Source organism: Mytilus galloprovincialis, chromosome 10 (assembly GCF_965363235.1).
Source record: "Mytilus galloprovincialis chromosome 10, xbMytGall1.hap1.1, whole genome shotgun sequence".
NCBI classification, from domain to species: Eukaryota; Metazoa; Mollusca; class Bivalvia; order Mytilida; family Mytilidae; genus Mytilus; species Mytilus galloprovincialis.
This window is the reverse complement of record NC_134847.1, coordinates 89,280,033-89,305,830: the sequence shown is the minus strand read 5'-3', so window position 1 is coordinate 89,305,830 and position 25,798 is coordinate 89,280,033. Positions and strand designations below refer to the sequence as shown.

Here is a 25,798-nt window from a genome sequence, read left to right as displayed (position 1 = left end):
TGCGGTCGTATAAAGCTGCGCCCTGCGGAGCACCTGGTTGTGTTTTGGTCTGTTTTTCTTATACTGTATGCAATAGGTCTACTATATTTGGTGTATGGAATGATTGTAAGGTGTACATGTCTAGCTGGCAGGTGTCATATGACCTTAACCTAATTTTCATGGTGCAGTGGTCAAATTTAAGTTTTTGAGTTTTGGTCTTTTTTTCTTATTCTATATGCAATAGGTCAACTATATTTGATGTATGGAAAATATTTAATGATCTATGTGTCAGTCGTGCAGGTTTTATTTGACCTTGACCTACTTTTTACGGTTCATTGCTCAGTGTTAAGTTTTTGTGTTTTGGTCTGTTTTTCTCAATCTATAAGCAATAGGTCAACTATATTTGTTGTATGGAAGAATTGTTAGCTGTACATGTCTGTCTGGCATTGTTCATCTGACCTTGATCTCATTTTTATATGGTTCATTGATCAATGTTAAGTTGTCTTGGTTAATGTTAAATTTATGTGTCAGACAGTTGTAATATATTTAGGACTATCAACATAATTTTAATGATAAGTAAAGAAGGCGAGACATTTCAGCGTGTGCACTCTTGTCTTATACTTCATATCAATTGCTTTGTTCCTGACCAATTTTAATTGAGTTTAATTCAAAGTCTTCATTTCTTAAGGTTCTTTATAATAAAGGAAACAGTAGTATACTGCTGTTTGAAATTCATAAATCAATTGAGAAAAAACAAATCTGGGTTACAAACTAAAACTGAGGGAAACACATCAACTATAAGAGGAGAACAACGACACAACAGAAACACTAAAATGCAACACAGAGAGAAACGAACTATAAGAATACAATAGCCATTTTCCTGACTGGGTACAGTACATTTTAAGAAAAAATGGTGGGTTGAACCTGGTTTTGTGGCCATCCAAACCTTGCACTTTTATGGCAATGTTAAATATAACACTATAATGACACCATGACATGACAGGAATACAGTACAAATAAATGCAAGAACATTCGGGACAGAGAATTACCCAAAAAACAATACAATATCTTTTATAATGCTGAATCTAACTCTGTATTTCGATTTTTGATTTTAGGCCCACTTTTCAAATTGGTCTATATTAGGGTCCAATATAAGAATGTATGCTTTCGACAATAACCATTGATACAAAATAGTTGCATTAGAATTCTGAATCTAAACTATATTAAGATTTTGAATTTTGGTCCACATTGATGTCTTCAAAAATTGAATTATTATGGATTTGGGTATTGCACCATAATAGATAAATGTCCAATTTCAAGTTCTTAGATAATATGTATCCTGTGTAAGAAACCTATGCTGTGTCAAAAATATAATCCCAATCCAAATTCAGAGCTATATTGAGCATGATAGTTAAGTGTTCTTACTTGTTCAACCTCTGTGTTTGTATCAAGTTCAGCTCTTTGGAGAATTTTATTGTAGTTAAGGTTTAAAGTTAATCAATTATTGAAAACTTTGCCAAACCTTCACAGAATGTGATGAAACTTGGATAGAAGCTTCTTAATGGTTAGAAAACAGCATCTGTAGAAAGAAGTTTGAATTTTGTTTGTTTTTTCTGTTACTGATAAAGGGACTTACTATTTGGCAGTAAAATTTACACTTTTACACTTATAGCATTAATGTCCCTGAAACCATAATTAATTTCCTACAGTCTGGTTTATGAGTATCTGAGTCTTGTATGAAACAATATAACTCTCTGTATGAATAAAAGTGCATGATATTTATCAATGTGATTTATTTACTATATTTAAATACAGCATTCTAAAAATTATACAAAGTATCAGTTCACAAGTGACCAGATTTATAAATTTGTTTGCTGATCATCATGCTTTATTTACATCTACTTTTAAAACAATTCATAAGATCTTTAAATCATATTATTTATTGTGTTTGAATAGTAATCAGCTTGTAAATAAAACATGGAAGCTTAAGAATCATTTGCATATAGTTTACCACAATGGGGACAGCAAGTTCTGTCCAAAGGAGTCAGGTCCCTATTGGGTGTCAGCTCTGTCAAGGTAGAAATACAATTCAGTGGAAATGTATTAACTGTCAGTTATTAATGTGCTCCAGTTGTAAAGACAACATTCATCTTAGGATTTCTAGAGACCATAAAATCATAAACATAACTGACATAGGGGAATTAGATTCAGGAGAAAGTTTTAACTTTAGTGACGTGCATTGTAATGAACATTCTAATCAGGTTTGCTGCTCGTACTGCAGTACTTGTAAAACAGTGGTCTGTTTGAAATGTGTGATGAAAGTGCATAATGGACATAAGTTTGTGGATGAAGAGGAATTTCTCAGTAAAAAAAAAATGTTATGGGAGGGCCACAAAAATGCAGTGAAAAAAATAGATGAACTGTCTTCATCAGAATCCAGACTGAGAAAGATAAAAGAATCTGAGGATACCACGTATAATAAAGCAAAAGAAAATATTCAGAATAGATCAACAACAGATGGGGATCATTGGTCCAAAAAACTATTAGATGAGAAAAAGCGATCAATTAATGAAGAAATTGATAGAGAATTCAGAAACTTGAAAAGAGAAAAAGAAAAGTTTCAAAAGGTCATTAATGTAGTAGATGTAATCAAAACTTTTAAAGATTTCTGTCAGTTCTTTGAAAAGTTTGATGATTTGATTATTTCATCAAACTTTGAATCTATATCAGACTGTATTAAAGGAGAATACTTAGTGAGTAAATTCAATCAGCTAAACACAAACGATTTAGATGAAAAAAATAGTTTTAAAGTCTATAAACAGTATACTACAGATATAAGAAAAATGACTATTTTAACTGAGTTATCTGATCAAACACTGTTGATAACTGACAATTCAGCAAAAGTAATTCAACGTATAAAATTTGAGGAAACCAGTGTCCAAGTGATAGCTAACTTTAATATTAAGATATTTGGCATAGCAGTGAGTCCTTCAGGTGACATACTTGTATCAACTGGTAACACACGGCTGAAAGTTTTAAATATTAAGACTGGTGAGATAACAAATTCAGTATACAAAGTAAATCCTTTATTTTCATGTAACATACATGTAACTAAAGATAATAAAGTAATTATAGGGGCCAAGTCTCTAGGACCAGCATTCCCTGCCACAGAAAGACGTGTTGTGATAGCCATGGATCGGCAAGGAAAAATTCTAAAAGATCATGAACATGACAGTAACAATAAACCATTTTTTACATACCCCGATTCTATAACTTCCACCAGTAATGGTAATATATTTGTAGTGGACTGGCTAGATGCTGGAGGTAGAGGTAGAGTTGTGGTGTTAGGACAGGGGGGCGATGTCATACAGATATACTCTGGTCATCCTGATGTCAACACAGAAAAGCATCCTTTTAAACCTAGATATTTATTAACAATGGCATCAGGAAGTATTATTGTTTCAGATACTAAGAATGCATTGCATATTTTGAATAACTGTGGACAATTTATTTCCTACCATAATCTCTTGGACATTGGAATAGAAAGGTCTTATTCTCTTTCTCTGTCATTATCAGGACATTTATATATTGGATGTACCTGTAAACATGGATGTTCAGACACCTACAAGGCCAAACTTTATGAGTTGGAGTACTATGGACTGTAACAAAAGTGACAATAAATAAAATATTGAAATATATATTCCATGTTCCAATACCTTCACTTGAATGAACAGTGTTAAGATTACATTGAAATATTCCATGTTCCTATACCTTCACTTGGATGAATAATTTTTAAATGACATTGAAATATTTCATGTTCCTATACCTTCACTTGAATGATCAGTATTAAAATGACATTGTAATATTACTTTATGATATAATGCCTATTAAACAGATGATTTGCTGAAATTAGAAAAAAATTTGGATATCATAAGATCACTTAATGAAATTGAGAATTTAAAGTACATGTTTATTATTCTATTTCTATTCACAAAACAAATGTGATATTTTTTATATCTTGCTTCACAAGTCTAGTAGAAAAAGAATGTATGATTTCATACGTCTATGTCACTGACTTTGGTTAAATGGTTAAATTATAGATGGTTTTTCAAACTCTAAAATGTTTTCCTCTACATTTCACCTCAGGGAAGTCACCATTTGGATGAGATTGTAGCTGATCAACACCGTTTTATCCAGTTGAAAATTTTGATTATCAAAAGGTTCCATACCATAACAGGAAGGTTTGGATTGATTTGGGTGATATGGCCTAAGCCATATAAGGAAAAAGGGTCTAACAACAATAGTTTTTGTCGAGCCTCCAACTTAAGTTGCAGAAAGCTCGACATAGGGACAGTGATCCGGCAGCGGCGGCTACGGCTGCAGTGGTGTTAGCTCACTTTTTAAAAGCTTTATATTTTAGAAGGTGGATGACCTGGAAGCTTCATACTTTGTATATAGATGCCTCATGTTACAAAGTTTCCGTCAGTCACATGCCCAATGTCCTTGCCCCATTTTCATGGTTCAGTGACTACTTGAAATAAAAGTTAAGATTTTTTGTAATTGTTAAATTCTCTCTTATTATAAGTAGTAGGATAACTATATTTGGTATGTGCGTACCTTGCAAGGTCCTCATGCCCGTCAGACAGTTTTCACTTGACCTTGACCTCATTTCATGGACCAGTGAACAAGGTTAAGTTTTGGTGGTCAAGTCCATAACTCAGATACTATGAGCAATAGGTCTTGTAAATTCGGTGTATAGAAGGACTGTAAGGTGTACATGTCCAACTGGTAGGTGTCATCTGACCTTGACCTCATTTTCATGGTTCAGTGGTTATAGTTTAGTTTTTGTGTTTTGGTCTGTTTTTCTTATACTGTATGCAATAGGTCTACTATATTTGGTGTATGGAATGATTGTAAGGTGTACATGTCTAGCTGGCAGGTGTCATATGACCTTAACCTAATTTTCATGGTGCAGTGGTCAAATTTAAGTTTTTGAGTTTTGGTCTTTTTTTCTTATTCTATATGCAATAGGTCAACTATATTTGATGTATGGAAAATATTTAATGATCTATGTGTCAGTCGTGCAGGTTTTATTTGACCTTGACCTACTTTTTACGGTTCATTGCTCAGTGTTAAGTTTTTGTGTTTTGGTCTGTTTTTCTCAATCTATAAGCAATAGGTCAACTATATTTGTTGTATGGAAGAATTGTTAGCTGTACATGTCTGTCTGGCATTGTCCATCTGACCTTGATCTCATTTTTATATGGTTCATTGATCAATGTTAAGTTGTCTTGGTTAATGTTAAATTTATGTGTCAGACAGTTGTAATATATTTAGGACTATCAACATAATTTTAATGATAAGTAAAGAAGGCGAGACATTTCAGCGTGTGCACTCTTGTCTTATACTTCATATCAATTGCTTTGTTCCTGACCAATTTTAATTGAGTTTAATTCAAAGTCTTCATTTCTTAAGGTTCTTTATAATAAAGGAAACAGTAGTATACTGCTGTTTGAAATTCATAAATCAATTGAGAAAAAACAAATCTGGGTTACAAACTAAAACTGAGGGAAACACATCAACTATAAGAGGAGAACAACGACACAACAGAAACACTAAAATGCAACACAGAGAGAAACGAACTATAAGAATACAATAGCCATTTTCCTGACTGGGTACAGTACATTTTAAGAAAAAATGGTGGGTTGAACCTGGTTTTGTGGCCATCCAAACCTTGCACTTTTATGGCAATGTTAAATATAACACTATAATGACACCATGACATGACAGGAATACAGTACAAATAAATGCAAGAACATTCGGGACAGAGAATTACCCAAAAAACAATACAATATCTTTTATAATGCTGAATCTAACTCTGTATTTCGATTTTTGATTTTAGGCCCACTTTTCAAATTGGTCTATATTAGGGTCCAATATAAGAATGTATGCTTTCGACAATAACCATTGATACAAAATAGTTGCATTAGAATTCTGAATCTAAACTATATTAAGATTTTGAATTTTGGTCCACATTGAGGTCCAAAGGGTCCGATATTAAACTTTTGTTTGATGTCTTTAAAAATTGAATTATTATGGATTTGGGTATTGCACCATAATAGATAAATGTCCAATTTCAAGTTCTTAGATAATATGTATCCTGTGTAAGAAACCTATGCTGTGTCAAAAATATAATCCCAATCCAAATTCAGAGCTATATTGAGCATGATAGTTAAGTGTTCTTACTTGTTCAACCTCTGTGTTTGTATCAAGTTCAGCTCTTTGGAGAATTTTATTGTAGTTAAGGTTTAAAGTTAATCAATTATTGAAAACTTTGCCAAACCTTCACAGAATGTGATGAAACTTGGATAGAAGCTTCTTAATGGTTAGAAAACAGCATCTGTAGAAAGAAGTTTGAATTTTGTTTGTTTTTTCTGTTACTGATAAAGGGACTTACTATTTGGCAGTAAAATTTACACTTTTACACTTATAGCATTAATGTCCCTGAAACCATAATTAATTTCCTACAGTCTGGTTTATGAGTATCTGAGTCTTGTATGAAACAATATAACTCTCTGTATGAATAAAAGTGCATGATATTTATCAATGTGATTTATTTACTGTATTTAAATACAGCATTCTAAAAATTATACAAAGTATCAGTTCACAAGTGACCAGATTTATAAATTTGTTTGCTGATCATCATGCTTTATTTACATCTACTTTTAAAACAATTCATAAGATCTTTAAATCATATTATTTATTGTGTTTGAATAGTAATCAGCTTGTAAATAAAACATGGAAGCTTAAGAATCATTTGCATATAGTTTACCACAATGGGGACAGCAAGTTCTGTCCAAAGGAGTCAGGTCCCTATTGGGTGTCAGCTCTGTCAAGGTAGAAATACAATTCAGTGGAAATGTATGAACTGTCAGTTACTAATGTGCTCCAGTTGTAAAGACAACATTCATCTTAGAATTGCTAAGGACCATAATATCATAAACATAACTGACATAGGGGAATTAGATTCAGGAGAAAGTTTTAACTTTAGTGACGTCCATTGTAATGAACATTCGAATCAGGTTTGCTGCTCGTACTGCAGTACTTGTAAAACAGTGGTCTGTTTGAAATGTGTGATGAAAGTGCATAATGGACATCAGTTTGTGGATGAAGAGGAATTTCTAAGTAAAAAGCAAAAGTTATGGAAGGGTCCTAAAAAAGCTGTGATAAAATTGGTGGAACTGTCCCAGGCAGAAACTAAATTAAAAGAGATTAAAAAATCAGAAGATGCACTGTATATTAAGGCAAAGCAAGACCTACAGGAAAGATCAACAAATGAGGTGGATCAGTTTTCTGAAATACTCATTAAATTGGACCAGAAAATGCAATCAGTTAATCAGGGAATTGATAGAGAAATAAGAAACATAGACAAAGAAAAAGGAAAGTTTCAGGAGGTCATTAATGTTGTAGATGTGATTAAAAGTTCTAAAGATTTTTATAAGTTCTTTGAAAGGTTTGATGAGTTGATTACTACTTTGAACTGTGATATTTTGCCTTTCAAGACGAACATTGAATCTTTATCTGACTTTAATGTAGTCAGTAATTTTGGTCAGCAAAACACAAATGATGCAAGAGCAAAAACTAGTTTCAAAATTATCAAAGACTACACTACAGATATTAAGAGCATTCATTATTTAACTGAGTTACCTGATCAAACACTATTAATGTCTGACAATGTAGGAAAAGTACTACAACATGTGAAATTAGAAGGAACCCGTGTCCAAGTGATAGCTAACTTTAGAATTGAGATATTTGGCATGGCAGTCAGTCCTTCAGGTGACATAGTTGTATCAACTGATGACACAAGGCTGAAAGTTTTTGAAATAAAGACTGGTGAGATAACGGATTCAGTATACAATGTACATCCTTTACACTCGTGTGATGTACATGTCACTAAAGATAATAGAGTCATTATAGGGGCTTTTTCTCCAGGACCAGCATTCCCTGCCACAGGAAGACGTGTTGTGATAGTCATGGATCAGGAAGGGAAACATCTACAGGAGCATGAACATGACAGTAACAACAAACCATTGTTTACATACCCTAGTTCTATAACAACTACCAGTAATGGTAATACCTTTGTAGTGGACACGCTAGAGGCTGGAGATAGAGGTAGAGTAGTGGTGTTAGGACAGGGAGGAGATGTCATACAGATATACTCAGGTCATCCTCATATCAACACAGAAAGTGAACCTTTTACACCTGTGAATGTATTAACAATGGCATCAGGGAGTATTATTGTTAGAGAACTGAACGTAGATACATTACATATTTTGAATAACTGTGGACAATTAATATCCTACTATAATCTCTTGGACATAGGAATAGAAAGTGCATTTTCTCTTGCTTTGTCTTCATCAGGACATTTATATATTGGGTGTACCTGTGAACAAGAAAGTCCAGAAACTTACAAGGCCAAACTATATGAGTTAGAATACTTTGGACTCTAATAAAGAACAAGTGTATAATACAGTGACAATTTATGACATATTGAAATGTTTCGTGTATATATACCTTCATTTGGATGAAAGAAGCAGTAATAGGAATATTTATTTATCATATGATGCCTATTCAACAAATGATAGAAAAAAGAAATTGTGATACTGATATTATTAGAATACTAAATTAAATTGTGAATTTAAAGTACAGGTTTATCCCATTTTTCTACTCACACAAAACTTGTGCTAATTTTTCACATCACTACATCACTACTCAAGCAATATCAGTTTTTGTCAGTCTTTAGCTAGTAGAAAGAAAGTGTATATGATGTCATATGTCTATCGAATTGACTTTGATTTGTTGAGAAATACAGTGATTGACAAATTATAAATGACTAGATATCAAATCTTGTCCCTATATAATTATATAAATTTTTGAAAATTTTTACTAGTCCAATCAATATTTACTTAAGTCATTACTTGGGCATCTGACATGAGTGACTAATGGTGCAGACTTTCAAACTCTAAATGTTTTTGTTTTTTTTTGCATTTTATCATCTTTGGATGAGATTGTGGCTGTTTAACACCATCTTGTTTGGAATACCATCCAAATTATATAATCATGAATTTGTTTTGATTGTAAGTGATAAGAATAGGGAAAGTTATCTAAAAAAAATTAGAACATAGAAATAAAGGTCCCTCATCAGGACCTTCATTAAGAAGTGAAGGCAAGACATAGGGATGTTATTGTAGCAGCTGTTACGGTGGAAACTATTTGTATGCAGCTTTATAACTTAGAAGGTAGACAATCTTGACGCTTCCTATGTTATTATTCAGAGGCCTTATAATACAAAATTTCTATCTGCAAAATGGCACTGCCATGTTTGTCTTGTGAAAATGTTGTGCCTTAGGCCCCAGAGGTCACCATCTGGATCAAACCTGATATTTGATATTCTAGACAGTTTATCACCTTCTATCAGCTTCTATGTTTACTTTCAGCTGCATGTGCAAACAAATTTATTTTTACACACCAAAATCAAATCATATTTGCCAAATTATGTAGTTTGTAATTTTTTCTCCAAAATGTCAGTATAATAAATAGCCAATAATGGTTGAGTTAGAAACGATGTCTTCAATGAAGGAAGGGGAATAACTCAAATTATATATTTAGGTTGAAATTATATTCAATAATTTAATTTGTATATCTTATACCTTTTATCCCTGAAAGTGGAAAATAATTATAACTAAGCACGCCAAAAAAGTGTTTGTTAGGCTATTTTATTCCCACTACCACTTATCAAAGGTGACAATTTTAAAAGTGTTTACCCTCAACAGTCTTGTCTGTCTTTCTGTCAGTGCTTCCATTGGTCTCATTTTTGTTTTGAACTCTGACTTTTACTCATTTTAATTTTATGAAACTCATACTTTACGGAAAGATTCAAAACTTGGAAACAAAGTTTGAATTTGGGTACCGAGAAGTAAAAGAACCAAAGCCTTATTCAAGACTTGAGAAATTCATTAGTCTACCGGTACTCAATAAAAAACAAAGCAGTGAAAACATGAAAATATCAAAATAACACACATCTCAAAAATACCTACAACTAAAACTGTAGAACTCTTAAAAAACTAGCAATGTCATCAAAAGATCTTAATGAATATTTTCATGTATCATAAGCAACCATGAGTGGGGGCATTTCTGTCCTCAGACACGTTCTTCTTCAGTTTTAGAATATATTTTTTTCTGATAAATGAAAAGATTTGACTGGAAAATGTCATGAACCGTGTACCAAAGCTTATTACCACAAAACACAGATCATTTGGAATTTGGGTGACTTCACTTTTACTGTTCTAGAGTTATGCCCCTTCATAAATAGAAAAATTTATGAAATTATTGGTTCTTTTCTCTGACTTTAGATTGCCTTAACCAAATGAATTGAATTTACACAATATAAAAAAGAAGATGTGGTATGATCGCCAATAAGACAACTCTCCAGAACAGACCAAATGCCAATGCTTAATACAATGAAAAACAGGTCAAGTCCAAATTTGGGTTGTGTCACTGTTGCAGTTATGTCTCTTTATAACATTATGTGCAAGCAGGATGAAATATCTGTGTTCCATGAGCACAATGGAATACAATTTCTACATTTATTTATGTGTTCTTTTATGAAGCTTCTTTTTGTTCTGATTGTATTTTTGTATAGACAATAGTTAGAATTTTGTAGTTTAAATTGTGCTTTTCAGGTTCTGATAGCTACAATTACTTATGGTTGGGAGTAAATTTTGTAATTTAAATTGTACTTTTCAGGTTCTGATAGCTACAAGTACTTTAGCTTGGGGAGTAAATTTTCCTGCTCACCTGGTGGTTGTTAAAGGAACAGAGTTTTATGATGGGAAAACAAGAAGATATGTTGACTTCCCTATTACTGGTAAATTATAGAATAGTTATAAACCAAATTGTGATAGTTCCTTGATTCATAAAGACTTTAATTTATTTTTTTGGCAAAATGGACTTCAGATTTGGAAAGCAATTCAAGTTCTAAATATATGAAAATAAGAAAATGCGGTATGATATCTAATGAAGATACCCCATAAAAATGAAATATGCAGTTGCAAAAAATAAACAAAACATATAAGATAGCTTAAAGAATCTTTATATATATTATAAAATATATCATATGATAAGATGGTGTGTAGAAAATCCATAAATTGCCTAATGCATGTAAAGGCTTAAAGAGAGATAACTCTGATTTTTAAAAAGGACCAAACGTAAAAAGCTTCAAAATGTTGAATATTGTCTATATCTTGGCTGTTCATATGTCAACTGCAGAACAACAATGGTTAAAACAAAAAACAAAAAAAATCAGATTTATAACTTTATAAAAAACCAAGTTCAGTTTTTTTATATAATTAATATATTCATAAGATTAACAGAATTGTGACAAAACAACAACATTTAATACAGTTCTGCCAACTTTTCATGAAGCAAATGCGTGAGATTTGGCCAAATATGAAAAGATCAAAGAGAAAAAACTATAAATCAAAGGAAAATGATGTCAAAAAAGCATGAACATGCCTGAGTCTCGCACTTTGGCAGCCCTGCAATTATATTATTACACAGGAGAATTTTGTCTGTGTCTGTACATTTGTATTATGATTGCATTTTCCCACCATAATGTTTTTGAAAATGAGACACAATCAGTTAGGATTGTGGGAAAGTGTTTAAAAGTGCTTTGCTTTCAATGTTATTAATCAAGAGAAGTTACAGTTTTTGTGTATGGAAGTGGTGAACTTGAAGAATGGGAGACAACTCTTGTGTTCTTCAATGCAATTTTACTCTTGATTTCAGATGTACTACAAATGATGGGTAGAGCAGGCAGATCTCAGTTTGATGACCAGGGGACATAACTCTCAATTTAAGTTTTGATATGATTTCAGATGTACTACAAATGATGGGTAGAGCAGGCAGACCTCAGTTTGATGACCAGGGGACATAACTCTAACTTTAAGTTTTGATTTGATTTTAGATGTACTACAGATGATGGGTAGAGCAGGCAGACCTCAGTTTGATGACCAGGGGAAGGCTGTGATACTGGTCCATGATATCAAGAAACATTTCTATAAAAGATTTCTGTATGAACCTTTCCCAGTGGAGTCAAAGTAAGGAAACATGAATGAGGTTTATAGGGGAGAGATTTGTATATGTACATGAATTAGTTTGAAAGGAGTAGGTTCAGTAAGACCCCTTTTTGACCTTAAAATATAGCAGTTTTACAAAATTGTTTAAATGTAAACTTTTAGTTATTTTTTGGAAGGTATAATGCCTCTACTACATAAATATGGGCTATTGTTGGCATTACAATGCACATATATCGGGGTAATTGCATCATTAAGTCATGCTAAATTACTGAGATCTTCACAATTTCAGCATTATAGATAAATTATTGACGGTTTCCGTCTTAATTGAAAGTGACCGCATTTGTGTTCATTCTTGATATTGCAATGTAAGTTGTGTTTAATGATAATACATAACATATATAAAGGTTGAGGATGAACACAGATGCGGCTACTTTTGTTTTTGACAAAAACCATCTGAAAATTGTCATTTTTGTCGAGCCTTCGAGACTAAGCGATCCTACTTCCGTCGGCGGCGTCCACAAATATTCACTCTGTGGTTAAAGTTTTTGAAATTTTAATAACTTTCCTAAACTATACTGGATTTGTACCAAACTTGGACAGAAGCTTGTTTATGATCATAAGATCTTATCCAGTATGAGAGCCGTGGTGTAGTGGTTAGTGCATCGGACTACTAACACAAAGGTTCCTGGTTCGATTCCCGTTCGGATGAAAATTTCAGGAACTTAATTTTTGGCTCTCCCTTGACACTATTTGCGGGTATGGTCTTGAGGAAACGATGATAGTCCATCGGAAGGGGACGATAAATGGCTGACCCGTGTTAAGAGAGAGCCATATCTCTTGCACGTTAAAGACACCCTTGTAGATTTCAGAAAAGAGTAGGCTAATGCCGCTACAAGGCAGCACTCGCACCCACAAAGTGGAAAGGGATTAATATAAGTTGTTAAAAATTGTTTCCCAATCCACTATAAATAAATATGTTTAAACTAAATTATTTTTACAAAATTTACTTCTGGATACTATCTTAGTTTCCAGAAGTAAATTTTGTAAAAATAAAATTCCATTTTTTCCGTATTTGACTTATAAAGGGACTTAGTTTTTTCTGCGGGGAAACATTACATTCACTCTGTGGTTAAAGTTTTTAGAATTTTAATAACTTTCTTAAACTATCCTTGGTTTGAACCAAACTTTGACAGAAGCTTGTTTATGATCATAAGATAGTATCCAGAAGTAAATTTTGTAAAAAAATAAATCCATTTTTTCTGTATTTTACTTTTAAATGGACTTAGTTTTTCTGCTGGGAAACATTACATTCACTCTGTGGTTAAAGTTTTTAAAATTCTGATAACTTTCTTAAACTATTCTGGGTTTGTACCAAACTTGGACAGAAGCTTATTTATGATCATAAGATAGTATCCAGAAGTAAATTTTGTAAAAAGATAACTCAATTTTTTCTGTATTTTACATTTAAAGGAACTTATATTTTCTTCCAGTTAACATTACATACAGTCGGCAGTTAAAATTTTCAAAAAATTAATTAAATTCATTAACTATCCTAGATTTTTACCAAACTTGGACAGAAGCTTCTTACAATCAAAAGATAGTATCAAGAGGAATATTTTTATTGATTTTTTTCCTCTTTTTTTGTTGAGCCTGCGATTTACAGCAAAAGTAGGCGAGACACTGGGTTCCGCGGAACCCTTACAAATTTTTTGGCATATTAGATAGATTTTCATCCGTGTTCATCCTCAACCTTTATATATGTTATGTGTTATCATAAAATATAACTTACATTTAAGCATTAAGAATGAACACAATGCGGCCACATCCATTTAAGACTGAATCTGTCTAAAAATTAGCTCAAATGCTTAAATTATGAAGATTTCTGTAAATTAACATGACTTAATGGTGCTAGTACCGAATAAATATGCATTATAACAACCCATATATATGTAATAGAAGTATTCTACTTTCCAATAAATAACTAAAAGTTTACATTTTAACAATTTTGTAAAACTGGTATATTTTTGGGCCAAAAAAGGGTCTTACTGAACCTTCTCCTTTCACACTATTAGCAAGCAATCTCAAAAATAACTGCACAGCAGTCTGAAATTACTGTGTAAAAGTAATTCAGCATTGTAAATGTAATCCCAATAAGAGAGGACATGGATTCCACTGTACCCTCACAGCTCTTGAGGGGTACTTCGGAAATCAGAGGAATTTACCAGTACATACATACAAACATACATACATACATTGTCAAATATATATGAAAACTTGTATGCTAAATATCTTTGGGAACCTGTCATTATTATTGATAAAGTTAAGACATTTCAAGTTGCTGACTCTTTTTATTTTAATTGCTTACTTTTGTGGATGAAAAAGATACAAGCAGATTTCATTAATCATATATATATATATTTCATCATTGCAAATATTGCATTGTTTTGTATTGTTTTAGTCTGTTAGAAGTATTACCAGACCACTTGAATGCTGAGATAGTAGCAGGAACCATCACTTCTAAACAAGATGCCATGGACTATATTACGTGGACCTATTTCTTTAGGAGACTAGTGATGAACCCGAGGTAAGTCCCGATTGGTGCATAGGTCAACCATTTCTAAACCACTTTTTTGTTACAGGAGACTCTTGTAATGGGTTTAATAGTTTTGAAATTGTGTTGTAGACTACCATTTTAATCATATATATGTACAAATGTATATACCAGTCTGTTTGAGGAGACTTGCAATGATTCTATATTTGTATAGACTTATTTTCAGTAGATGTAGTAGACTAACAAACGAATAAAAGTTTTTAACAACCTTGACTGGGTATACAGCCCTTGCAAGGTAGGCTAGTAGACTAACCTCTACAGGGCTCCCGCTACCAGGCGAAGTGGGCGAAGAAGACGCTTTCCCGACCGTCACTTCGCTTTCCCCAACCCCCAAAAGCGAAAAGAAGTCGCCCTGTTCTTGACGATACTCGCTTTCAGTCACTTCCGTCATCGGACATTTTCAATTTTTACCAAGTTGATGAAACATCATTTTTTTATTGATATTAAAGAAATTTAGACATACACGATTCATTATCTTAAGAAAAGAGGTTGAAGCATTGTCTTTGAAGTCTGTAGCAGGTTATTTGATAAAAATACAACTTGTTATCACTTCGTGCATTTCCGCTTGTTCCGGTGCTTGTTACTCGAAAACGTACATCAACCTATATTTCGGCGGCAAAATAAGTTTGTTTCTTCATTTAAACGTGATACAAGTTGTCTCCAGTAAGTGTTTAATCCATTTATTGCATTATAAACGTAATGTTCCCTTCCAAATAACTTGTCAAACATCGTTTATTTTTGTAAATTTTCTTGCATTCGTCCGCCATTGACCGATTTCTAAACTACGGATCTCAACCGGACCAGCTATGACGGAAATCCATACTTTTACAATAATTACTACGGACGCACGGATGGAACAGCTGACAGAAGAATATTGATTCCAAAGGGGAAAATTACGTATTCCACACGAATTAAAAGACTTTTGGTTACATCTAATTGATTGGTGTATATAGTTCTCTATATTTTTTATGGATTGTTTCAAACTATTGATTAAAGTTGTTTAACTCTGAGACTATCATGACTATTATACTATTATCAATATATTATGGCCCAGCTTGATAACTTTTATTTTTTTTTTAATGAAAAACACTGATTTTCATACACAAGATAGTTTTGAATTAAATTGTAATTGAAATATTATAATTTCTTTACCTTTTTAAGATAAAAAATTTTTTTTTTTAGTGCTAGATACTAAATTTTTAATTGGTAGTTTCTCACAAGAACCTGAGTAAAACTTAACAACTTTTAATTTGAAATGTTGCTTTAATTGTATACTCAGATATGAATTGAACATTATAAAAAGAACATTATTAACATATGACCCTTTATACTATACATGCTATAGTATAATCCAAACATTGTAGCGCACCGCGCGAAAGAGCACTTCTCTTTCAAATCTCACCACTTCTCCCTATCAGTTATAAAAAGAGAAGTCACTTCTCCCTATAATTCTGAAGTAGTGTGAGCCCTGCTCTATATGGAGTAGTTTATATTCTTAGTTAGAATCACATGATAAAGTAAATTCGCAAAATGTGTCTACCATGTGAAATTTTGATTTACAACTTCCAACCTCAGTGTAGATCAACTATCTACCTCATTTTGACTTGGACCTATAGATAGATATGGAAAGTGTTCAATAATAAAAAAAACAGCTGTATATTTCATCATTTAGAAGTAGTAAATGAACATTAAATGCGAACAGAATTTTATAGGACTAGACAAAATAACATTGGTTAGGGGTCATCCATAATTGTCAACCATTTTCCAAAGTGTACAAAACGTACACTTTTTCAGACCCCCCGCCCTCCCTCAAAAAGTGTACATAAACCATTTTCAGATTTCAAGAGAGGAATCAATCATTCTTAATAAAAAGAAGATCCTGTTTATTATATTTTAGTTTAATGTAGAAATTTGCATTGAAAATAAACTAAAACATATCTGACTGTTTTATTTGATGACATCTATCTATAGCTTGTGTTTTGTTAGAATAAAGAGTTCAAAGATTAGTGTTTCCTCTATCACACAGTGGGAACTCCAATGAAAAGGGCACCTAGAACATGCAAAAGATTAAAAAACGGGCACATAAACTATGCTAAGAATCAAAGAAAGGGAAATGCATGGTTATATTGCATTGGTAAAGTATGGACTGACAGTTGTTGGTGGAATCAGTGCTCAAGACAGCAATCAATAAAAATTCAATGTTTTAAAACATTTTAAGTTTTTTAATTTCCCGCCTGTATTCCTATTTGAAAGGTCCCTGTAAATATGCCATTCATGGCACTATTATCGTTTATGTATACTGTAACGTGTACATATATCGGATAATTTTTAAGGTTACGGTTAAACTTCATATGGAGGTGCTCCTAATTAAAGGAGGCTTATCCTAAGAAAAATAAGTTTACTTCCGGTTTACTGGTTTACTGTTTTGGAATACATTACAAGGAAATTAATCGAAGGACCAGTTTAAAATCTTTTCACAAAATGGCATCTTGTCAAAATCAAAACATTCAAAGAATTCAGTGTTTCCATCAGCTTTGTTTATTAAACAGAGTGAAACGATAACGATATATAATAAAGCAGGTGAAATTGACAATCGGGGGTACTGAGAAATGCTTGCAAACTTTTTGTTTAAATTTTTTTACAAGTTTTCATTTTTGAAAGATTTAGTTTTCATATGATTTGATTTTTCAATCGTTCAATCCGGATTGAGGAGAATTATGATATCGAAATAAATATCATCAAGTGAAAATAATAAAAGAAGAAATAAGAAGAGAAACACAACCAAGCCAATTCTCGATTTTATACATCGACCTTAATCGATGTATAAAATCGAGAATTGGCTTGGTTGTGTTTCTCTTCTTATTTCTTCTTTTATTATTTTCACTTGATTTGTTTATATGTTTCTTCCTGCAAAAATTAGTGATTTCAAGTCTGACTGTCTCTTTCTAGAAATATGTGTGGAATATCATTATTTGTCAATGTGAGATAACTCTTAATGATTTATGAAAATATATCTGAACATTTTTTTTTATGACTGAAAGTTAATGGCAGATCCATGGGTAATGTCTGTGAACAGAATAAAAATCATTAAAAATTGATTTTTTATTTTTTTTGGGTAAAATATCAATTTCTTAAGATATGAAATATTAAGATTTCATTTAGCAGATTTTACAAATTATTGCCTCTAAGTAAATAGCAGATCTGTCCCAAGTACACAGAAACTTCCACAATTAATACACTTTGTATAGGATTAATGTTCCCTTAAGCTAGCATCAACATCAATCTCTCAATTTTAATGAATTTTGTGATATGATTAATTTTCTGATGAAACTGACACTGGAATGAAATTGATTAGTTAGTGTGATTGAACCGAAATGAACAGATTTCCGTTCTTCTAGTAATTAAAAGAGAAAACTAATAAATAAAACAGATCAAAATAAAAACTGCAGATTTTTAGTAAAATAGGAAATAATACCCTCCCATAAAATATAAACTTAATGAATAATTTACAACGGAGCATTCAATTTATAGATGTATCCTGTAAAAGTGTAATGTTACCTATAAAAGCCTAGGGTGACAGAACATTCAATTAATAGATGTATTCTTTACAAGCGTTACATTACATTTAAAAGCCTAGGGTGACCATCAGTTTTCAATAGCAATTCATCCATATTAATTGAAAAGGAGCTCAACTCATGTAACATGTTTTTATGCCCCATTTATGGGCATTATGTTTTCTAGTCTGTATGTCTGTCCGTCCGTCTGTTCGTCCCTCTTCAGGTTAAAGTTTTTTGTCGATGTAGTTTTTGATGAAGTTGAAGTCCAATCAACTTGAAACTTAGTACACATGTTCCTTATGGTATGATCTTTCTAATTTAATACCAAATTAGAGATTTTCCCCCATTGTAACGGTCCATTGAAGATATCCGTGTACTAGGGACACATTCTTGTTTTCCATAAATTGATGATAGCTAAATGAGAATGAGTTCAGGGCAAACATGGTCACAGTGACCCTGCCTTTTGTTTTATATATATCTAATGATGGTCTATAATTGTGTATAATTCGGAGTTTAGTATGACGTCCATTATCACTGTACTAGTATACATATTTTTTAGGGGCCAGCTGAAGGACACCTAAGGGTGCGGGAATTCTCGTTAGATTGAAGACACATTGGTGGCCTTCGGCTGTTGTCTACTAAATGGTCGGGTTGTTGTCGCTTTGACAAATTCCCCATTTCCTTTCTCAATTTTATTACATCATTGTTCATTGATCTCTGGTAGATAGTTGTATAAATGTTGGCAATGGTGTCTCACTTTCTTGTAATCCTGGTAGTAAAGAATAAAATGCAGGAGAAATTGAAACAAAACTTTGTTTTCATATCAATATAAACTTCTTCTTCTTCTTCTTTCGTTAATCAGCAACGGAAAAATACCATCACGCTGATGCTGTGTCATCAAGTGCAGGTGCTGTACAATTTGTGATCAACAAAACCGAAAAGTAAATAAATATATACAAGTTTAAAATTGTGGTCTGTGCAGGATAAAAACAAGGATGATCTTTACAGCATCACTGTGACTCTGGTCTCAGGATGGAAGTGTAACCAGAGGTTTTCCTTGAAAGAGTCCGAGTCGGTGTCAGTTGCAATGTTTCCTGGTAGATGGTTCCAGTCTCGGATTGTTCGTGGGTAGAAGCTGTACTCGTATTCAGAGGTGTTGCATTGTGGCTGCATGATGCTGACTGTGCGACTATGACGTGTTTTCCTGTTGTTGATGAGGTAGTATTGGGGAATTTCAGTGGCTACTTGGTGGTACAGTATTTTCTGAAATAATATTAATCGATTTGCTGTTCTTCTCGTTTCAAGGGTAGGCCAATTTAAAGATTGTAGAATTGCGGTCATAGAGCCGGGTTGGTAATTGTAGTTCTTGGTTACAAATCTTGCCGCCCTGTGTTGTACCATTTCTATACGTTTTATGTCCTTCTTCCAATGGGGGTCCCATACTGAACTGCTGTATTCCAGGTGTGGTCTTACCAGAGCAATATAAGCGTGTTGTTTAATTTCTTGAGGCATCTATATAAATTTCTTCTTACAAAATTCAGTTGTTGTGAAGCTTTGTTAACTTTTGAGGTTATGTGATGGTTCCAATTGAGCTTGCTGTCCAGCTCCACCCCTAGGTATGGGTTATGTTCTTTAAGTTCCAATTTTGTAGAATGTAAGAAGTATGGTCTTATAATTCTATTACGGATGTTATGCGTTGTCTGTAAAACATAGCATTTCTTTGGATTGAATGACATTTTCCAATCGATAGACCATTTTTCTAGTTCAGTTAAGTCTTTCTGTAATATTTCTGTATCATTATGAGTTTTGATGTCTCTGTAAAGTAGGCAATCATCTGCAAAGAGTCTTATGCTGGTGCCAGTTGTTAAATTATCCCCAATGTCATTGATGTATAGGAGAAATAGAAGTGGGCCAAGTACGGTTCCTTGAGGGACTCCGGATCTTACGGTAGCTGGTTGTGATTTAAAGCCATCTAGGAGTACTGTCTGTTTTCTATTTTGGAGCCAGTTATCTATCCAGTTTACTGTGTACTTATCAATACCCTTTTTCCTAAGTTTGTGTACAAGATGGCGATGTGGCACGGTATCGAAGGCCTTACTGAAGTCCAGTATCAGTATATCTGCCTGGCTTTTGTTATCTCTTATTCTAGCTAGATCTTCTGTGGTGTTTATGAGCTGTTGTTCACACGAGTGGTTTTTCCTGAATCCATACTGGTATGATGACAGGAGATTATTGTTGTCCAGGTAGTTCATAATACTACTAAAGATTATGTGTTCCATAATTTTGCAAGGGACAGATGTAAGGGAGACAGGACGGTAATTTGCTGGATCTGTTTTATCGCCCTTTTTAAAGATCGGGATGACATTACCGATGAGCCAGTCTGATGGTACTGTTCCTAATTTGATAGATTTATTAAATATAACCTCCAAGTACGGTGCTATTTGTTCTGCTGTCTCTTTCAGGACTCTGCAAGGTATCAGATCTGGTCCTGTTGCTTTGTTAGGATTTATATTTTTCAACTGTTTGATAATTCCAGGTATCGATATGTATATTGGTTTCATGTGTACTATAGGTCTTGGTAATTTTGGTAGCCTAAATTCAACATCTGTATAGAATCGTATGTCTATGTACTGGTTAAAATCAATATCAGAAAATGCTGATTCGTACTGCTGATTAAGGATGTTTGCTTTTTCTTCTGCATCTATGATGTCCTTACCATTCTTATTAAGCATGCTGATGTTACTGCTATCCTTCTTCATACCTTTTATGTACGACCAAAATTTCTTGGTTGTAGCATATATTTGTTCTCTGCAACTGTCTGTATGTGCTTTTGTTGGTTCTTCAGGTGTCAGAATATCTTTGACATATTGATCGTGGTTGCTTTGAAGTTGCTCTTTGACCTTCTTTCTATAAAGTTTAAAATCTTTCCAGTGTTTCTTATCGTTTGATTTTTTGGCTTTGTTGTAAAGTCTCTGTTTCCTTCTTATCATTTGTTTAGTTTCTGTTGTTATCCATGGAAGATTCCATCTTGTAGTAGTATTCTTTGATGGTATGTTATTTTCAATCGATTCTGTAACTAGGTGTTTGAAGTTTGTCCATGATGTTTCTATACCTTCTTTATTGCTGTCTTCTTTGAAATTTTCAAGTTTTGATCTTAGGTCTGATCTTATACCTTCCATGTTCCCCTTTTTATACATGTATATTTTCCTAGGTGGTTTTTTGTGAATTTTTGCCTTTGTATTTATAGTGATCTTAACAAGGTTATGGTCGCTTATACCTGGTCCTACTTCTACTTTCTTTATAAGATTAGGGTTGTTGGTGAAACATAAATCTAGAATGTTGTTTTCTCTTGTTGGTTCTGAAACAACCTGTTCAATATTGTGGTCATTCATGATATCTATCATTTTTTTGGTTGATGTTTGTACCATACTGAGCTACTGGTTTGATTGTTCCATTTTCCCAGTTTATGCTTGGAAGATTGAAGTCGCCCATTAGTATAATGTTGTTGCTATTTGTATCAATCATACTCAGTGATCTGTCGAGGTTTTCAAGGTCTTGTAGTGTGCTTTTTGGATTTCTGTAGAAGGATCCAATATAAAGGTTTTTACTTCCTTCTATTTGTATTCTAGTCCAGATAATCTCGCATTCAGTTCTTAATTTGGTTTGTTCTGTACATATAAGTGTTGTTTTGCTTGCTATTAACACTCCTCTATCTCCCTTTTTACGGTCTTTGATTATTTCGTAATGATCGGTTGGTAAAATGGATGGATTTTGAAAGTTTTTGTCCACATTGGTCTCGTTAACGCATAATATATCTGGCCTGTGTGTGTCTACTAATGATTGGAATGCTATCCTTTGTTTTAATGAGTAAAGACTGGTGGTGTTGATGCCTATCATTGTCAGGTTCTGGTTGTTGTTTTCATTCAATGTTATATTTATTGACTTATTGGTATCTAGTTCATCACTGTTAGAATCTGAAAGTGAACTGAACGAATTGTCATTGCCAACACTTAGATTGAAAAAAGATGTACTCACGTTGGTAAAGAGACAGTTATGGCAACTCCAGCTTAGATGTTCATGTTTCTGGAACATTGCATATTCTTTTTCATTGATTTGCCCATTACATTTAATATGAGTCCACTCGTTGCACTCATCACACTGTAATGCTTTTTGGTTACTTTTTACAGCTTTTGCACAGAGTGTGCAAGGGTATTTTGTTGGACCAGGGTTGGAGTGTATGTCGCCACATAGTATAATCAGATATATGTTGGTCTGAGTTGTATTAATGTTTGTATACCATTTGTGTCTTTTATTGATGTCTCTGTATACGTAAACTGAAAACTTACTAATATTAGTTTCCACTAATGCTTTATGAATATGATGATTATATGGTTCAGCATATACATCCTTTTTTATGAAGTTTCTTTCAAGGGTTTTGCTGGTGTTAGCAATAGATGCCGCTACCCCTGTTATTATCAAGGCATGAATTAAAATGTTGTAAATAGATGTACATTTCATTTTGGAAATGTCAATCAGGTAGACCGGAAGTGAGTATTTGTTTACATCGAAACGGTGAGTAAAGTTTGTATTTTTCCTAAAATTGACGTTTGGCAGTCAAATCTGAGAATTATTTTTCACTGTATGCTTCTATACTGTCTATGATGATGTTTCTGTAAGTTTGACCTCAAAATAATGTGTATAAATTGATAAATTTGTAAAAAATTCAAGAGCCCAGGAAAGCTCGACCTGCACTCGATGACGTGAGCAATAAGATTAAAAGTAGACAATTAGTTTTGCTTTATTTTATAGTTCTAGCATCACTAGATAAATATTAAGTTAATATTTAAGTTCAATACCACATCAATATTATAGTTTAGCGTGTAATACAACAAAGGTTTGTTTATATTTTCACTTTGTCGGACATCAATAAGACAAACATTGAGCTCGGTTTCTGTTGATATTTGTTTTTAATCTGTAAATAAACATATGCGATCCTAGAATTAACAAAAGATGGAGATTGTTTTATACAACATCTGTGGAAATGGACAAAACAAACATTGACATTTTTACAAGTGATTTGCTGTTCAAATAATCAGGGTTTGTGATATCAGGGGCATAACAGAAGAGAATCCGTGGTAAACAAGGGGTTTTCATGATAGTAAATAAGAACACTGCAATGGATACGCTAACTTTTTTAAGTTCAAACATTTTGACATTCTGTTATTTTTTGTACCATCAAGAAGCAGATGAATAAATACATATCATACTATCTTCTTACAAATATCTTGTGACTGTCATAAATATTTTGATGAATTAGGCAACAAATGACTGTATTTGAAGTAATAACAAACTTATGATGTTTGTACTATTTGACAACTTCTACTTCTTGTCCCGTGAGCAGGTGATTGTTTGAGTTCAAAGTCAGTTTACAAGTTACCTGACAATACAATATTAACAACTTAAAAACCCTGCTATCAGATACAAAATACTAACTGTTTTACGTTATATAGAACTAGTAATTCCCATTAACTCGGATCGTGTGTTGGGTGAGTAAGTCGGTAAAATTATTTGTTATTGATTGATTGATTTCATGCTTTGAACAAATACTGTAAAATAATTGTAAAATGGCTAATTTTGTGCTGTTGAGTCAGGTTATCTGTATTCTGCCGAGGCTTTTGATAGTTCAATTTAGAGGCTATTTGTTTAATTGATCACAGAGACAATAAAAGATTGGTCAATAATTTGCCGACAGTTGCACAAAGTTTGTATTTTTAGTCCTATTGATCAATACATGGCCTGGAACTGCACTTAAATTGATGAAGGTAAAATTGAGTCCATTGGATATGATTGATGATAGGATTTAAACTGTCCTCAAGCACGTTTTTTATTGGAAAAAGATAAAATATTTATTATACTGTGTTTGCTTGGTTTGGTTTGTCTTTTATCTGGTAACATTATATCTTTGTAAGGGTTGTAAAATCTGTATTCATCTTACTGTTAAAAACTGGTACAGAAAATAGCTGGTAGATGTTTTTACACTGTAGGTTATTATTATGATAAAATTTGTTATTTTAACAACATACAAGAGGCTTAAAACATATTGATATTTGGCTTCATACATTTAGATTTTCTATCACCAGGAATTTAACAATGGATGAATAAAACTGTGTTTTTTCACAATTTCATTGGGCTCATTAGTACTTTCAATGTTGTTCAGACATTTGTCTATTGTTTTAAAGACTCCATGGTTTTGTATTGCAGACTCTTCCTTATCAAATTTTACTGATTAATAAAAAAAAAAAATGGTTCAAAAAGATCAATTCTATGAATGCTTAACTGGACTTGATTTCAGTTGTACATTTTTTAATAGATTTAAGGTTTAAATGTATATCCATTTATATAAATTTCAAAATATGAACATGTAGAAATATTCCATTGTACTGTTTTCCCACAAGAGTGAAACAAGCACTTCTCACAGGAAATAGTCAATTTTACACTTTGGCTGACATTTAAGGATATAGTCTTTATATATAGAAATGGACATAAAATGGTCCCTATTCTGGGTAAATTAGCCAGAACTAAATACCATGTTGACTTGAATAAGTGTCAGTCAGACTATGATAAGATCAGGTTAAATAATCCATGTGAACCAATTTCATCACAAATAATAGGAACAGCGAAGACCGTATGATATTTGTTGACTCTGAAGTCGTTTAATAATAGGAGATAATTCCACCTACAAACAATCATCAATCATATGAGGATGATAGGTATATAAATGGGAAATTTCAATTTTTGGCAAGTGTGGGAAAAAGTGAAAGTTTCGAGTGTCTTTCTCAGTGAGGATCTCTCCATTGTTTGATTGAATGAAGTTACTGTTTGTAAAATAGAAGTAATTTATGTATTCAAATAAGATTTGTATAAGATGTTCCTCATGAGAACTGTATATAACAATGTATTTATTGTGACGGATAATTCTGATCTATAGCTGTATTAAAATGATCTTCCTATAATGAGGACAGCTATTTAACCAATGATTGTCTTGTTAACAGGGGATAGGATCATTATTTAGTTTTTGTAATGTAAATCTAAATTCTTTTGTCGTTATGTTTTTCTGACCTTTTAGAATTGAATCTTTTAAAGAGCCATAAAAAGAAAAATGTCCCATCCATACTGTCTTGTATTCTGTACTATTTACTGGATGTGGGCTAGTGACATTAAATGATTAATTGATTATGTAGAAGGTTAAGATTTTATTTAGATGTACATGTAATATGTTTTGTTTTTGTTTCATAATTTTTTACCAATGATCTACTTTGCTGTCACATCCATCCTCATGTTCAGTTGAACTTTAACTTTTTGACGAGTTACAGTCAGATAAAGAACGGCAATACTGACCTGAACTTTGTTTCTTAAAGGAATTTTGTTGTTGTTTATGACTTTGTCGTTCACTGCTTGGTCAGATTTTGTTTTTTTTTCTTGAAGAAAAGAAATAAAGTATTCTAGCAACTAGA

General features: G+C 32.7%; 2 protein-coding genes across 2 annotated transcripts in view; both read left to right on the top strand.

Annotated features, from left to right (window-relative positions):
- Window positions 1-25,798, top strand: part of LOC143048723 (activating signal cointegrator 1 complex subunit 3-like) — a 223,045-nt gene that overhangs the window by 136,653 nt on the left and 60,594 nt on the right. The window contains exons 33-35 of the mRNA XM_076222571.1: window positions 10,786-10,906; window positions 12,005-12,137; window positions 14,575-14,700. Of these exons, the coding sequence (XP_076078686.1) occupies window positions 10,786-10,906; window positions 12,005-12,137; window positions 14,575-14,700 (380 nt within the window). The remainder of the gene's footprint in view (window positions 1-10,785; window positions 10,907-12,004; window positions 12,138-14,574; window positions 14,701-25,798) is intronic.
- LOC143048815 (uncharacterized) lies at window positions 2,081-3,644 on the top strand. Its single transcript, XM_076222683.1, has one exon. It carries the CDS (start codon window positions 2,100-2,102, stop codon window positions 3,642-3,644), a length of 1,545 nt encoding a protein of 514 aa, XP_076078798.1. The 5' UTR covers window positions 2,081-2,099.